At 37.9% G+C, this 17,253-nt stretch overlaps 1 protein-coding gene across 4 annotated transcripts in view; it reads left to right on the plus strand.

Annotated features, from left to right (window-relative positions):
• Positions 1 to 17,253, plus strand: part of LOC102391290 (lymphocyte antigen 75) — a 123,645-nt gene that overhangs the window by 35,018 nt on the left and 71,374 nt on the right. For all 4 annotated transcript variants that reach the window (XM_044934884.2, XM_044934883.2, XM_044934882.2 and 1 more), the window contains exons 14-20: positions 6,093 to 6,174; positions 7,087 to 7,155; positions 11,189 to 11,303; positions 14,734 to 14,769; positions 15,157 to 15,332; positions 16,290 to 16,357; positions 16,648 to 16,727. In XM_044934884.2, the coding sequence (XP_044790819.2) occupies positions 6,093 to 6,174; positions 7,087 to 7,155; positions 11,189 to 11,303; positions 14,734 to 14,769; positions 15,157 to 15,332; positions 16,290 to 16,357; positions 16,648 to 16,727 (626 nt within the window). The remainder of the gene's footprint in view (positions 1 to 6,092; positions 6,175 to 7,086; positions 7,156 to 11,188; positions 11,304 to 14,733; positions 14,770 to 15,156; positions 15,333 to 16,289; positions 16,358 to 16,647; positions 16,728 to 17,253) is intronic.

Here is a 17,253-nt window from a genome sequence, read left to right on the forward strand (position 1 = left end):
CAGCCCTGCTCACCACAACTAGAGAAAAGCCCATGGAGCGACGAAGACCCCGCACAGCCAAAAATAAATGAACAAGTGTAATTAGTTTTTTTAAAAAGGGACTATTTGAAGGGTCAGATGTGAGAAGGAGCCAGGGAAAACAGAACATAAGCAAAGGAACTGAGACCAGAGTATGCAGATATGGTGAAGGAAAAGTGAGCCTACAACATCATGAGAAAATGGAATTTGTATATGAAATTGGAATGTCCTTTCTTGCTAGGGAAGGGGTTTAATCTTAAGTCAATAAGCAAAAAGCATTCAAACAAAAGCAAAGTGTGTGCATGAGAGAGACAGACAGACAGACAGACAGACATGGGGTAGATGCAGAATAATTAATTCTAAAGCTATTGCAACCCCTCTGGTAGAAAACTATTTTGAAGATGGGCAGTAAGATGGGACAATAAAGGAAGTAGTCTGAGATGTTACAAAGATGGAGTCAATAAGCCACTATCATTTTGATGTTATGTAGGAGGAGGATTCCTGAATGGTTTTCCTGATGTTCTCAAGGGTAATGTGGAGAAATATGGGCCAAGTACTGGTATCATAGGAGGAAACTTTTTCTGAAGCTCTGGGGCAGTCATGAGTATGAGGGCCTTTTACTTCATGATTTATTTTCCCCCCTCACTCTTTGAACTGAAAAGAAGACTGAAATTTATAAATCTAGTATTCAGGGTATACCAGGCAAAATTATGGAAAAGAATCACCACCTGAATATATCTTAGTGAATACTTTCCTGATCATTTTGACTCAAAAAAAAAAAAAAAAAAAAACACAGCAAAAGTAAAACAGGTACCAAAACACAAAGAAAATCCAATTAGCTGCCTTCTATAGGACATTAAGTACAAGAAGACATTTTAAAAATTGAGATCTAAAAAGTTTTGAGGTGGCAAATGTTTGATTGTGTTGATTTTAGTTCCCAATTTAGTGGATTTTTTGTTTGTGAAGATAGTAATTGATACTATTTATGCTCCCTACTTTAAAAAATGTGGGCTTCCCTTGTAGCTTAGTCGGTAAAGAGTCTGACTGCAATGCAGGAGACGTGGGTTTGATCCCTGAGTTGGGAAGATCCCCTGGAGAAGGAAATGGCAACCCACTCCAGTATTCTTGCCTGGAGAATCCCATGGACAGGGGAGCCTGGCAGGCTACAGTCTATAAGGTCGCAAGAGTCGGACACGACTGAGCGACTAAGTGCACTTGAAAAAAATTTCAAAGACATATTCCAGTTGAGAGGTGAATAAAAATCAAAAACACATGAATTGGTATTTTGTTTTTAAGGAATTAGGAGGAAGAATACATAACATAAAAATACAGCTCCAGTCTAAATAATGCAATCTATGTAACTGAAAAATTTATCTTATCGTAAATTCTGAAAGAGAAACAATAATATTTTAATAAAACCAGTATTAACTCTGCTTAATACCAGAGTTTATAACTCTGTTTATAAATAAAAACTGGGATGTAAAGAGATAAAATGGTTTTGAAAAATTAAAGCATAATAAATAACTCATTTTACCTGGAAATTATATTTAGAAACACAGATTTTATATATTTTTAAAACTGTAAAGAGTATATTCATCCACTGAATATTTAATGGGTGAAAAGGCCCATACAGCAAATTGTAAAGGAATAAAATAACAAAGCATAAAGTCCAGCGTAATATTTAAAATGGATAACTAACAAGGACCGACTGTATAGTACAGGGAATGCTGCTTAGTGTTACGTGGCAGCCTGGTTGGGAAGGGAGTTTGGGGGAAAATGAACACATGTATGTATATGGCCGAGTCCCTTTGTGGTTCACCTGAAACTGTCACAACATTGCTGATCAGCTACACCCCAATATAAAATAAAAAGTTTAAAAAAGAAAACAGAAAGCCCAAAGAAACAGCAGATCACCATAATCTTTTCAGTCATAGAGACCATATTGTATTTACATTCATCCTAGCCTCTGATACACTGCCATATTAAACAGACTGTAATGTCTGCTTTGGAGAAGGCAATGGCAACCCACTCCAGTACTCTCGCCTGGAAAATCCCATGGACAGAGGAGCCTCGTAGGCTGCAGTCCATGGGGTCGCCAAGAATGCTACACGACTAAGCAACTTCACTTTCACTTTTCACTTTCATGCATTGGAGAAGGAAATGGCAACCCACTCCAATGTTCTTGCCTGGAGAATCCCAGGGACGGGGGAGCCTGGTGGGCTGCTGTCTATGGGGTCGCACAGAGTCGGACATGACTGAAGTGACTTAGCAGCAGCAGCAGCAACGTCTGCTTAATACATGCTCTGTTAATGAGAGATCATTTGTTCATGCTATACTTAGACAGCATATTCTAAAACCTATTTAGTATTATAACCATGGCTTGAAGCAAAGGAAGAAAGCAAGCCCATTTATATCAGAAAGTGATTCTAAAGCTTATTCTTTGAACACCTTTAGCTTTTTATTGCAGGGATTGACCTTTCTCAGCAAGATGTCCATTGTCCAGGTTGTGTTTTGCCTGCCAAGGAGTGAAGTCAGATTACTGCTCTACTTCTCACAATCTGAGTTCCACATCTCTGTTTGTATTTCAGTGAAAAGGCTTTAGGGCGCGCCAAATCATTGCAGCTCTAAGATCTTTGCAACTCTTAACAGCAGCCCACCAGGGAAAGCAATTGTGAAACAAAAATAGCTTTAGGATTAGGGAAGAAAGCTTTGTTTGCAGAGCAATTGCTGTTGTGTATGCTACCTCCAGTGAAGTGGCATGAATGGATTTGGGTATAAATCTAAGGCTTTACAGACTAAGCACCCCCTTCAAATTGTGTTTATTATCAGTTATTGCTCAGGTACTATTTTCCTTAGGAACCAGATACAGCAGGACATTTGATTGAGAGTAGAAATTTTACCACAGATACATAGTAACCTTTCATGCAATGTCTTCTTCACCTCATAGCCTTAGTACTTGGAGTGGAAGAATTAATAGAGAAATTTTCAGTTTGATTTAATTCCTCAGTTACCCATTTCTTCCCTCAATTTTTAAAACAAATCTACATTAGATTAATGTGATTTCCAATTTTCTTCTTCTCTTTATCTGCCTAATAAATCAGGCCAAAGCAGAAATAGGTTACAAATGAGGAAATATTTTCCACCTCTTAACACACCAAAAAAAAAAAAAATTCCCACGAGTAGCTACTATTTTCTATATTTATAACACATTAATAAATCCCTTGAAAGGAAAGCTGAAAACTATAAAGATCTGGGTTGAAATGAAGTTCACTCTCAGAAAGTAGTAAAGATCAGGAATTTTGGACCATGAAGCAAACTGCTGTCTAGGAGGCTGCTCACTGAGATGCAGCAGAGGAGGCAGAAATGGGATTGAAAGCAGAAGTTTCTAAGGGAAGATGGGAAGTTAAGAGCAGACTGGGTGGAAATGTTGGAGACAGATGTCTAAAGAGTTTTCTGTGGGAGCTGCCTATAGAGCAGTGGTCCCAAACCTCTGGGATCTAATGCCTGATCATCTGAGGTGGAGCTGATGTAATAATAATAGAAATAAAGTATACAGTAAATGTAATGCATTTGAATCATCCCAAAACCACCTCTCTACCTCCAACCCCCAAGTCTGAGGAAAAATTGTCTTCCATGAAATCAGTCACTGGTGCCAAAAATATTGGGGGCCACCGCTATAGAGTAAATGCAGATGGCAAATGATCTTTGATCATCTTCGGGTTGTACTGTTGATTGTGTAAAGAAGATAAAATATGTAATGCTTACTTTGTGTGTGTGTTAGCTGTTCAGTCAAGTCCGACTCTTTGTGACCCCATGGACTGTAGCCCACCAGGCTCCTCTGTCTGTGGAATTCTTCAGGCAAGAATACTAGAGTGGGTTGCAATTCCCTTCTCCAGGGGATCTTCCCAACCCAGGGATCTAACCCAAGTCTCTGCTTTACAGGCAGAATCTTTACCATCTGAGCCACAAGAGAAGCCCAGTGCTTACTTTAGGGAAACACAAAATTCTGCATAAATTCTTCAGGCCCAACTTGACCTCTTTATTTTAGCTGTCTTTTATTATAATGTATTTGGCAACTATCTAGACCTTGTGATTTAGAAATCCAACACTCAAGAAGTATGATACATTTGTAAGTCTATAAGAAATCTCTGATTAGTTGAAGACACAAACTGAAAAATCATTTTTTAGCTGCTAAATTCAAACTGGACTTAATCATCTCCAGTTGATTTTTCTTGACTCTACAAATTGGTGATCTTTCATTTTGAAAGAAAACACTATAAAAATAAACAACTGAAAGGGGACTGTCCTCATATTCCATTGCAGTAAGTTGAAAGACTTGAGGTTGGCAAGATGAAAAATATGCTTATTAATGGTAAAATATGAGGGAATGTTGAACAGAGGAAAGAAATGAAGAAAATTATTTTATTAAAAAGTGAGAAGTTAAAATTAAGTTTGTTTCTGCCTTGGATTCACTAGGAAATATTTTTAAATGCAAACTTACTATATTTCCCAGCAGTCTTGTAACTGTACGATCCATATATTCTGCTGAGCTTGAAAATAGAGATTAATTTTGGATTTGGATTCTACTCCTTTTCTAATATGTGTTCTATTTATATTTAATATTTATATATGTATTATTTTGCATCTATAATTTTCACTCATGTACTGATGGTACATGATATATACAATCAAAAGGTTAAATTATACAGAAAGTAACCAGTGTCACTCCCCCAAAATGCATGGAAAACGATCTACTTATTAAGGCCTAAGAAGTATACTACATTTTAGAGAGTATTTTCAAGAAAAGTTAGTGGTGGAGAAATTTTTTTATGGTTATTTCTTTTCTGTTTATACTGAAAGTATCTCTCTGGCTAGAGCATACATTAAATTGAGGGAAAGGGATCACTGACAATGTATGTCCCTGTCTCTGTATGTTGTTGTGTACATTCTTCCTTGAAATTCCTATTGTTTCTCCTCTCAGCCAATCTGAATACTGACCCGTGGTAAACATTTAGATTATGACTCAAAAGAGACAATAGCTATTCTTTGAAAACTGTCTTTTGTTCTACTAATGTTATAAAATGTTTCCTGACTTCCTACAGTTCACAATGACCTCTCCTTTTTTCAAATTTTTGTACTAAAAATACATGCAAATTTTTATCATTTGATGCTTTTTCAAAAATGGCCTTGTATTTTCTCTGTTCATATACATCTTGTTTCCCTGACCAGTTTATATGCCACTTGAGGGTAGATATTATGTCTTGTACATCTCTGTATCATCATTACACATAGCTCAATGATTTGTACATTAAAGTATAATAGCTATGAGTGTTAAATGTATTCACTTAAGTGATTGCTTAATTGTATTGTTCTAGTATAACCCATGGAGTTTAGAAAATACTTAAATGCTTGTCTTATTTTAACTTAGTGGGCACTGGGAATTAATTTTTTAAAAATCTTGTTTAATAAAAGGTTGGCTAAGTGGTTTGTTCTGTACTTTAAGGAAAAGATATTTGATAGTTATAGAAAAATGCTATAAGGAAAAACCGTTGTTGTTTTTGTTTGTTTGTTTGTTTCTGGCCTTGCCCCATGGCATGTGGGTCCTTAGTTCCTGACCGGGAATGGAAATCATGCACTCTGCATTCGAAGTGCAGAGTGGTAACCACTGAACCACCAGGAAGTCCTGCTATTGTTTTTTTTTTTTTTTCTGCTATTGTTGTTTTGCATCTGACATTATCTAATATTGAAGCTCTGCAGTACAAGTTTTAAAATGATCATATACTCTTTTCTTTACTCTTAAGTTCTTCAAAGCAGAAGAATTTTTGCCTTTCATATGAAGAAAATAACATAAAATTTAGTTTTAAAAAGAATGATACTTTTTTGATGGCTATGCCATAGTTAGGGTTGAACTTCATTTCAGAAGACTTCTTTATATAGCTTGAAACTGTGTCTCTCAGTTAGTGACAAGGTTTTCTAAATAAACTTACCTGTGTTAAGCATTTTAGACATGTAAATGCTAAATGTTTTTTCCAAATGCTGTGCTCATCTTTTCGTAACACTTCCTTTTTACATAGTGACCAGCGTTGGCTTTGGATAGGTTTAAATAAAAGGAGCCCTGATTTACAAGGATCCTGGCAATGGAGTGATCATACACCAGTAAGTTTAATCTTTCTTGTGTGGGATAATATGGAAAGAGTAGTTGTTTCAGTAACAAGTAAGTTGATTGTTAATTAATATTAACAACCATGAAGACTATGTAGATGTATCTTTATTGAAGTGGAAATAGATTCACATATATAAAGTGGGGAAAAGATGTTGCTAATTTCATTTTTACTTAAAAAATAACCATATGTATAGTCTCTATATGTAGCCCCAAAGCATAAAAATATAGATATATAAATATAGCAGTCATTTGGGGATAATAAAAGTGATTTTCTTTTTCTTTGTATTTTTTCCTTTTTCATAATGAGGTTTTATTTTTGTTATCTAAAAGTATGAGTTATGTAAAAAAAAAAAGGAATCTTTATTGAAGAAACAGTTTGGGAGAACCTTAAAAAGTACTTAAATCTTATTCCAAATGTTTACATTATCCTAAGGAGAGGTTGTAGCTAACACTTAAAGAAATAAATTATTCTCAAATATTGAATATTTGCTCCACATTGCTGTTGTGTCAGATCACTGTGTTTTCTTTCTAAATGTAAAATTCTTTGACTTCATTTTCTAATTGGAGCATATCTGAGAATAGTTAATCAAATAACTAGCATTTCAACACATGCAAAAAAAGAAGTATTTTGCAAGCCTCTGATTCTTTGTGATCCAACTGTGAACTTAATACACAATTAACCTCCACTTCTGAAACTGTAGCTGCCTTTGTTTGGAAACAATGACATCATGACATTTTATAAGTCCTCTTCATGATTTAGCATCCTGACATAAAAAAAGAAATGAAAAAGTTTTCTTCCCTTGGCATATGAATGCACTTGAGTTATTAAAGCTGCCTAAATTACATCTAAATTGCAAATATTTATACATCAGTCTTAAATTCTCAAGCCTCTCTTGTCTTTTAAGGTGTCTACTATTATCACGGCAAATGAGTTTCAGCAGGATTATGATATCAGAGACTGTGCTGCTGTCAAGGTCAGTACAATGCTAGAAAGTCTGCATATTTAAAAAAATAAATCTGGCAGTACATGCAATCAAGCAACAGACCATGGAGTACCTTTTGTGTGTGGAGCATGATATTAGGTGCAGTTGGAGGTTAAAAGTACACTTGTAGGCCAGCCCTCAAGCAACCTAACTTACACTTAATGTGAGAAGATAAAATTCATATTCAAGAAAGATGGCTCTTGCTACTATGCAGTAATTAGCTCCAAAGGAGTGGGTTGAAGAAGGAAATTCAGAAGAAAGTAATTTCTATGGTGGTGTTTCCAAAGAGAAGTGAAGTGAAAGTGGCTCAGTCGTGTCCAACTCTTTGCTACCCCATGGACTATACAGTCCATGGAATTTTCCAGGCCAGAGTACTGGAGTGGGTAGCTGTTCCCTTCTCCAGGGGATCTTCCCAACCCAGGGATCGAACCCAGGTCTCCCACATTGCAGGTGGATTCTTTACCAGCTGAGCCACCAGGGAAGCCCCAAAGAGCCAAAAGAGGTGGGACCTGAATGGGACCTTTAAGGATGGATAGCGTTTGTTCAGGTAGGAGAGTGTAAGACACAAAAGAAAGTGGGAGTGGAAGGGAGTGGCTAAGTCAATGAGGGGAACAGAATGCAGATCAAGAAGTTCTAATTGGTACTGTGGTTGAAAACAAAGGTGGGAAATTAGATTGATGCCAGGTTAAGGAGTTTGTGCATTTTTTTGGTAGGCAGAAGAGCATGATTAAAGGTTTTTGACATGACCTAAGAAGGGTGTGAGAAGATTCCTCTTGAGACAAATTTCAAGATGCAAAAGACAGATAGGACCAGAAGACACAGGCCAGTTAGGCCTCTTCCCTTGCAAACTTCATTCATTTTTTGCTTTCTTTTGCCTTGTTTCTTTTACAAATTAGTTTTTTTTTTTAACTTTTCAAATTTCTTTATATTTATTTTTGACAGACTAGATCTTTGTTGCTGGACACAGGCTTCTCGTTGCGGGGGTTTCTCTTGTTACAGAGTACAGGCTCTAGGTACACAGGCTTTGGTATTTGTGGCTCACAGGCTCTAGAGCACTGACTCAGTAGTTGGGGCACATGGGCTTAGTTGCCCCTTAACATGTGGAATCTTCCTAGACCAGGAATCTAACCTAGGTCCCCTACATTAGCAGGCAGATTCTTAATCAGTGGGCCACCAAGGAAGTCTGGTTTCATTCGTTTTTCATTCTGTAGATAGTACGTCCAAGCAGTCTGTGATACTCTGGGAGTGGGGGTGGGGAGATCACTAATGACAAAATACAAAATAGTTGTGCCTTCACAGAACTTAGAAGCTAGTAGAAGATAAAGACAATAGACAAGCAATTACAGGGACTGTGACAAAGTGTAAGTTTTATGCAAGAACAAAAGTGTTGTAGGAGAGTAATGCTGCTGGCGATGGTGATGATGGTAGTGATGATGCAGCAGCTAGCATTTGTTAGCTCCTGGGCCAGGCACAGTCATGTCACATCTGTTATCACACTTAATATTAAACAACCTTATGAGGTAGGTGGCTTCCGTGGTGGCTCAGACAGTAAAGACTGCAATGTGGAAGACCTAGGTTTGATCCCAGGGTGGGGAATATCCCCTGGAGAAGGGAATAGCTACCCACTCCAGTATTCTTGTCTGGAGAATCCCATGGACAGAGGAGCCTAGCGGGCTCCATATAGTCCATGCAGTCACAAAGAGTTGGACATGACTGAGCGACTAAATGGAGAAGGCAATGGCATCCCACTCCAGTACTTTTGCCTGGAAAATCCCATGGACGGAGGAGCCTGGTGGGCTACAGTCCATGGGGTCGCTAGAGTCGGACACAACTGAGCGACTTCACTTTCACTTTTCACTTTCATGCATTGGAGAAGGAAATGGCAACCCACTCCAGTGTTCTTGCCTGGAGAATCCCAGGGACGGGGGAGCCCGGTGGGCTGCCGTCTCTGGGGTCGCACAGAGTCGGACACGACTGAAGCGACTTAGCAGCAGAGCGACTAAAACACACACACACACACACACACACACACACACACACATGAGGTAGTTACTGTTACTATATCCAGCTCATGTGGAAGAAATGTGAACCCTGAGTAACTTGCATGATTACAGAACTGAAATTTAAACCCAGATGTCTGAGTCTGCTCTGCTCTATGACATGTATAGAAACAGTCAGAAGGGGATCTTTGTTTATGGAGAAAATAGTAGTACACTTTGCTTTAACTGATGTTTTGAATCCAAGCTTGCAGTATGAAATATCCTATGGTAAGTTAGAATCAAGAAACTGGAGTTGAAGGAAAAATGTTCATTGAAAAAGTTCCCTTGTTGCCCAGTGATTAGGGTTCTTGGCTTTCACTGCCATGGTCTGTGTTCAATCCCTGGTCAGGGAACTGAGCTCTTGCAAGCCACGCGCTGTGGCCAAAGAAAGCACAGAAGTCCAAGAAGTGGATTTAGGGTGATTACCAACATTTAAAATGTAAGAGGATGAAGAGGGAAGAGGCATCTAGGAAACATCTTTGCTATGTAAGCCCAAGAAAGAGATTCAAGAATATGATTGACTAGAAATGTTACAAGAACGTTGAGACAAAGTACTGAGAGGTCCCTTGAAAACCACTGTTTGAAAGAAACTGTTTTTAGTAAAACACTCTATAGTATCATGCCATTTTTATAGAATTCCCAGTTTAACACATGAAAGAATGAAAATTCAATGGAAGTTTGTGAAGTTTCTAGAACACTCATACAATAAACTATGTTTGATATAAATTGAGTCCCAATATGTGAAGAGATTGGAAAAACCTACCAAAAAACTAAATAGAAGAGACTGATCAGGAGCAAGGCCAACTAAGGCAGTGTATGGAAGGAGAATCTTACCTCACCTACTGCAGTACCCTCTAGAATCTTGCCCTTTAAAGAAAACAGTCCAAGTCTTCCTTAGTGGTCCAGTGGTTGAGAATCCACCTGCCAGTGCAGGGGATGTGGGTTTGATTCCTGGTCTGGGAAGATTCCACATACTGCAAAAGGCACCTAGGCCTGTGTGCCACAACTACTGAAACCCACATGCTCCAGAGCCCTCAAGCCACAACTGCTGAAGCCCATGTGCTGCAACTCCAGAAGCCCCCACGCCTAGAGCCTGTGCTCTGCAGTAAGAGAAGCCACTGCGATTAGAAGCCCACACACCGCAGCAAAGGATAACCCCTGCTCACTGCAGCTAGAGAAAGCCCACAAATGTGCATCAGCAAAGACCCAGCGCAGTCCCAAAATAAATACAAAAATAAATAATTTTTTTTCAAAAGAGACAAAACAGTCCAAAACCTGATGGATGCTCCTACCAGATCTTGTCCTCCCCTTACCTTTCCCTGTTGCTTGCTGGCTGGAATTTGTAGAGAGCCATCGCTGGACTTCTCCATCCATGGAATTCTCCAGGCAAGAATGCTGGAGTGGGTAGCCATTCTGTTCTCCAAGAGATCTTCCTTACCCAGAGATTGAACCCAGGTCTCCTGAATTGCAGGCAGATTCTTTACCAACTGAGCCACCAGGGAAGCCCCTTAGATCACACAGAGGAGGGCAAAACCCCAGGAACACAAACCAACACCAAAGAACAAACTTGGGCCCCTGATGCCCAACTTTTATGTCACTTTTCACAGATCCACTATGATCACAGCCTGGTGTTTAGAAATCACTGAACCAAATATTCTTCTCTAGCTTGGTCCTTCCAAAATTTAAAGTTGTAAGATTCTGTTATTTCACATCAACAAAAACAGAAAACAAACAAACAAACAGTAATTTGCATTTTAGACATAAACATGACCCTATATTTCCTTTATCAGTACCTCTGAAGGCTCTTGCTTAATGCAGTTTAAATTTTACTGCTTACACACTGCATTCTTTCATGTGTTCATTCATAAACATATATCTTAGGTTCTAGAGCTAAAGTAGAATTAAAGACCATAAGATTAACAGTTTAGTGTTGTATAAGGGCTGCACCCACTTGTAAATATTCTACAATCCTCTTCTTCCTTTAGGTCATGCAAAGGCCGTGGCGAAGAAGCTGGTATTTTTATGATGACAGAGAATTTATGAATCTAAGGCCTTTTGCTTGTGATGCAAAACTTGAATGGGTGTGCCAGATTCCAAAAGGTAAGTGGTGGTTATTCCTTTTCCCAGTCTTCTCACGTGAATATTGTGACTGCTGATCCAGAGTATCTAAGAGAGCATCTTAGCCTATAATTATAGTTTTGAAAGCCTTTGATTATACAGTTAATATAGTAAGCTCCATCCTGCCTGACTCCTATTGTCATTGTTGTTTGGTCACACAGTCGTGTCCGACTCTTTGCCACCCCATGGACTGAAGCACGCCAGGCCTCCCTGTCCCTCTCCATCCTGAAGTTTGCCCAAGTTCATGTCCATGGCCATCCAGCCATCTTATGCTCTGACTCCCTCTTCTCCTACCCCTAGTAAAAGGCTGCTTTTTTGAAATTAGGTACTACTTTCCTCTTTTATCATGAAAGAATTTGCGTAGGAGAGAACATCTAAGACTAATTTAGGGAGATTAGGCCTTGGAATGAAAGATTATTCCAAGTGAAAGGAGAGACAAAGTAAAAGGAATCATTTAAACCATTTAATCATTTAATAATTTTGTTGTAAAATGAAGACAAGCTTGGGAAGAATGAAGCAAAAGTCAGGAAATCAAATTTAGGCAGGGCCCAAATCTAAATTTTTTTACAGTTTTGAAACAATTTTCAGTGAGCCCAAAATGACTAAGTTTATCTCCTTCAAATTCAGGATATCAGTTAGTTTGATAGTAGAGCCCTTGGTAACAAAAAAGAGAAAAGATAATAAATAGATATCCTTTTATTTCTCTTTGTAGTAGGAAAATGTCAAGGATATATTAAGGAAAATGTTAAGATTTTTAACTGCCAAATTATTGTTAAGCAGATTTTAGATATATTAGATTAATTAACATAATGGTAAATGCACAGAAAGTTCCAAAATGAATTTCTGAACTGAATGTAGACAGCTCATTGAAACCAAAGGGATATCTTCTTAAAAGTTCTCCAAGAACCCAAAGATTATCTCATGGAACTGCCTATTAGAAGATGGTTCTTCTCTCCTAAGAAGAGCCACCTTGCCTTTGAAAGAGCTTCAGGTATTCCTCTCATGATCCAGTGGCTAATACTCTGCACTCCCAATACAGGGGTCCTGGGTTCGATCCCTGGTTAGGGAACTAAATCCCACATGCTACAACTAAAGGCCTGGAGCAGCCAAATAAAGAAAGAAGTTAAAAAAAAAAAAAAAGCCTCAGATGCAACATCTGGTAGAGTATCTGGCAAGTCTCTTTTACAAAGGCGGACTTGGGGAATCATTAATGAAAAAGAAAGCGTGTATGTGTGTATGTGTTGATGGGGTTTTCCTAAAGGGAAAAGTATACCTGAGTTAGTCCTAATTATTGACTAACCTGAAAGAGGAAAATCAGTTTGGACACCTTTCAAACAAGTGGCAAAGTAACTAATATATAATTAGCTTGGACAATGTCTCTGGCTTGAAGCATTAGTTATGATACTCCTATTATTCTTTGGCATGTGGCATGCCACAGAGAGTGTCCTTGCTTCCTCCAAAGTATGCTTGTTAAGTATGCTCTTTATTTTCCTGGTAGCTGTTCCCCTGCCTCATGTTTGAGTGGTGAAACAGACCCTACAGTTTACACTGGGAAAACCTTAGAAATGACAATCCAGTAACCACAGGAAATATTATTAAAACTGTGGTTTTCTTTTTAATATATTTTTTGTTTTTATTTATATTTGCTTAGAAAACATAAATCAAGTAATAAAAGAAATAAATAAATACTTTAAATAATTGCATCCCTGCTCTCTCCAATGCAGAAATAAAATTTAAAACTAAAGTATGTCCCATCTCAACCTGTCTCAGCCTTCAGATGTCTCAGTCATTTGAAGCAATCAGTGATGGTTTGATCCAGGGTTTAAATGTTATGTTAACTCCCCTTTGAAAGTTCCTAAATTTCTGAGTTACAGTGTGTCTCATTCACTAGGTGGATATTTTCTTGGTAATTACAACTGCCAAAACCTGCTCAACTAGATATTTCTGTATTAATGTGTTTTCTGATTTCCTTGAAGCAGTTTACCTCTTTAGTAGCCCAAATCATCCAACCTTTTCTCTAGCACTTGCCTTTTTTATTATCTCATCCATCTGGTTCTAATTAGTCCCCTCCTCTCTAAAAGAAATAATTTAACAGCCTAATTTTTAAAAATTATAATCACTATTGATATATGTACTTTTTAAGTATTTTTTTAAGTCAAGATAACTATATCAAAAACAAGGTTCACAAAAAAGATTTTGGAAAATGACCTATTAAACACAACTTTGTTGAATTGTATTTCTTGATACCTTGTACACACAAACATGTTTGTAATCTTGTGTTAAAAGGCACCTTTTATTTTGCTTTTCTCACTAATGTAAAGAAATGTAAAGGTTAAACATAGCTTTCCCCCAGCATACAAATGAACAGACAAGATTACAAACAAGAAACTGTTTTTAACTGATCTGCAGCATTGCTAATGAAAATCATCCAGTATACAGAGGGCTGAGTCAGAGGAAAAAACCACAGATGCTGGATATGTAGGCAGTCCTTGGAGTAGAGTCTTCTCATGCATTGGCCCTGATACATAGCAAAATGAAGAACAGCTATTTTACCCTATCATTTCTAAAATTCATCAAATTATGTCTTTGGCTTGAAACCAGTGTGACCTATGACCAGAATGTAAAGAGAGAGAAGAGCAGCTAGCATCCTGAGGGAACTGCTCTGTGTCTGGCCCTGTGTGGGGTGCTTACATAAGCGTGATCTTACGTGATCTTCACACTGTCTTTGTGAGTTAGGTAGGAGAGTTTCATTTTTATAAAATAGAAAGTTGAGGCTCAGAGAGTTGAGCAACTGATCCCAAGTAGCCCAGCAGCAAAGAGTCAGGGCATTTGGACACTGACTTACCCAGCTTCAAAGACCGTAATTCTTTGTATGGTACCATATATCCTTGCTGGGTGAATTTTATTATTTTGCTCCCAGTTTCGTCTCTCCTCAAAAGTTTCAGTACTGGATCACTGAACATTTTTTCCAAAGGGTAATTTGGGAAACAGTAAACTCTACCAACCTAAATATATTCAAATTGCATTAGATGGAGATGTGGTTCCTGAGCAGCCTCATCCTACAGTGATGATTATCTTGCATATTCCTATGTAATGTAATATATACAATATATTCATTTACTTATTTGTGCTTCCTAATTATTAACTATATTTTATCCATCTAGTCTTCTTTTATGACTTCCACAATATAAGGTAGAGAACTGCTAGTTATACTGTATTAATATTTAACAAATCTGCCTTTTCAGTTGCCACAAAAACGGCTTTAGCATAGGCCCCGCAAAATTTCAAACTGAGGTGATCATAACATGAAAGGAGATGGTTTACCCAGAAATCAACAAATCTCAGCAAAATTGCAAGTATGCTGTGGTCTATAATTGAATACTAAACTCAAGCCACTTGCTTTCTTATACAGGTCATGCTCTAAAAATACCAGACTGGTACAATCCAGGTGAGTGAAGAAAACTAAAATGTATCCAAAGTTGCTTTTACCTTTTCAGTCGTGTATTTAGTTAACTATTTAAGCCCAGGTCCAAGTGCCAGCTTCTTCTCTATTATGTCTTCAAATGTGATGAAGTATCTACAAGGAGGGAAGGTGATTGGCTGGTGTGGGATGAGACTCTGAGGCTGGATTTAGCCTTCTTCATGAGTGCAGGAGGGTACAAGAGCCACTCACTGGCTCAGAAATCCTTGAATCCTTCCGGGCAGAACCGCCCTGAGCAAAGAGAGCCAGTAATCTAAATGGATTACTATTTATAAATAGTTTTGAGTAGTCACACATGCTGAGAGGATGCAGTTGAGTTTATGCAGTCCTGACTCTGCTATTCTTCTTCTTTAGAGCGTGCTGGAATTCATGGACCTCCAGTTGTAATAGAAGGGAGTGAATATTGGTTTGTTGCTGATCCCCGCTTAAGCTATGAAGAAGCTGTTCTGTATTGTGATAGTAATCACAGTTCTCTGGCTAGTTTAACATCTTTTACAGGACTAAGAGCCATCAAAAACAAGATAGCAAATGTAATTTAAAAGCATGTATTTTATTTTTTAATTTTTATATTTATTCTGTTGGGCATGTGTGCTCAGTTGTTTCTGACTCTGCATTAGCCTGACCCCATGGACCAGGCTTCCTCCATCCATGGGATTCTTCAGACAAGAAGACTGGAGTGGGTGGCCGTTGCCTCCTCCAGGGGGTCTTCTGTGCCCAAGGATTGAACCTGGGCCCAGAACCTGTGGCTCCTGCATTGGCAGGCAGATGCTTTACCACTGAGCCACCTGGGAAACTGTATTTATTCTGTTAAAAATTTCTAACATGTACAAAAGTTGAATGTTCCTCTCAAGTGAAATTTGCCTAACAACCTATAAGTTCATCACTGCATATTAGAAAAATTTTAAATAGAATTGTATAATGTTTTAAAATATTCAAGATTAATTATAAATGTCAACTGATAAGATGAGCGTCAAAAGTTATTATAACTTTGTAGCAGTGTTCTTGCCTGGAGAATCCCAGGGACGGGGGAGCCTGGTGGGCTGCCGTCTATGGGATTGCACAGAGTCGGACACGACTGAAGCGACTTAGCAGCAGCAGCAGCAGTTAACTTGAAATTCTGTTTCTAAGCATAACTAACTCTGCAAAATAGTTTTTTAGAGGAAAAGTAATTTGTATATTTTAAAATTTATAATTTGTAGCAGTAGAATATTATATGTTTCATTAATGTATGTCCACAATCACAGTGACCATGTTTTCTGTATACAAAATAGGGCATGTGAATATAAAAAAAAGTTTCTAAATTACTTCCTTCAGTGAAAGGACCCAGTTTATGTAATTTAGTAAACAAAGTAATGAATATTCAGAAATTTTAGCAGTTTGTGATTTTGATAAGCCAGGGTATTTAAATCAAAACTCTCCTAGAAAAGTTAGCACATGTAAGGGTGGGTGTTCACTTGGTTGTTTTGTTTTTGTATTGTTTTTTTCAGATATCTAATGATGAGCAGAAATGGTGGGTGAGAAGTACTGAACAGCTGAAATCACATCGTTTTATATAGTATGTGACATCTTTGATGCTGCCTTTGTAAAGTTATCATGTAAAAGAATCTGTCCCAAATCCCCTTTTATTTAATACTATATGGAGCAGTTATTTATAATTAGTTTTGAACATTAGTCCTTAAACTACCTAGACTGAGAAACCAAATCCTTTTGCAAATTAGCATCAAGAAAAAAGTAGTATAAAATAATGGCCTAACATTAAATTTAGAATTAAAATTGCTTACAGTAAAGCCCAAGATGGAACATGTAACTACATTACAAGCTGTCACATCTCTCATCTTCTTTCAGCTCACGAGACCCATGGCATCACTTTCCTATACTGTTTGGAGAGGAATGCTTTTACCTGTCTGCCAAGACTTGGTTTAATGGTAAGGTTAATTCTAAATCCTTTAATGTTGATTATGTAATATGTGAACTTCAGGTTCAATTACTACCTTAATCTTGTTTTCCTTTTGATTATACATGTGGTAGCTTCATCTTGTTCTGATTTATTGCTAATGACAATAGCTCAAGTTCCAAATGCAAGTAAAGGTACTTTTCACTGAGAATGTTTTGACTTCCTTTATCCTAAAGCAGTTGAGCTTCCCTCATATCTCAGTTGGTAAAGAATCTGCCTGCAATGCAGGAGACCCCAGTTTGATTCCTGGATCGGGAAAAAATGCTGGAGAAGGGATAGGATACCCACTCCAGTATTCATGGGCTTCCCTTGTGGCTCAGCTGGTAAAAGAATCTGCTTGCAATGAGGGAGACCTGGGTTCGATCTCAGGGTTGGGAAGATCCCCTGGTGAAGGTACAGGCTACCCATTCCAGTATTCTACCCTGGAGAATTCCATGGACTGTATAGTCCATGGCATTGCAAAGAGTCAGATGTGACTGAGCAACTTTCAGTTGCTA

Source organism: Bubalus bubalis, chromosome 2 (genome assembly GCF_019923935.1).
Source record: "Bubalus bubalis isolate 160015118507 breed Murrah chromosome 2, NDDB_SH_1, whole genome shotgun sequence".
Classification (NCBI taxonomy): domain Eukaryota; kingdom Metazoa; phylum Chordata; class Mammalia; order Artiodactyla; family Bovidae; genus Bubalus; species Bubalus bubalis.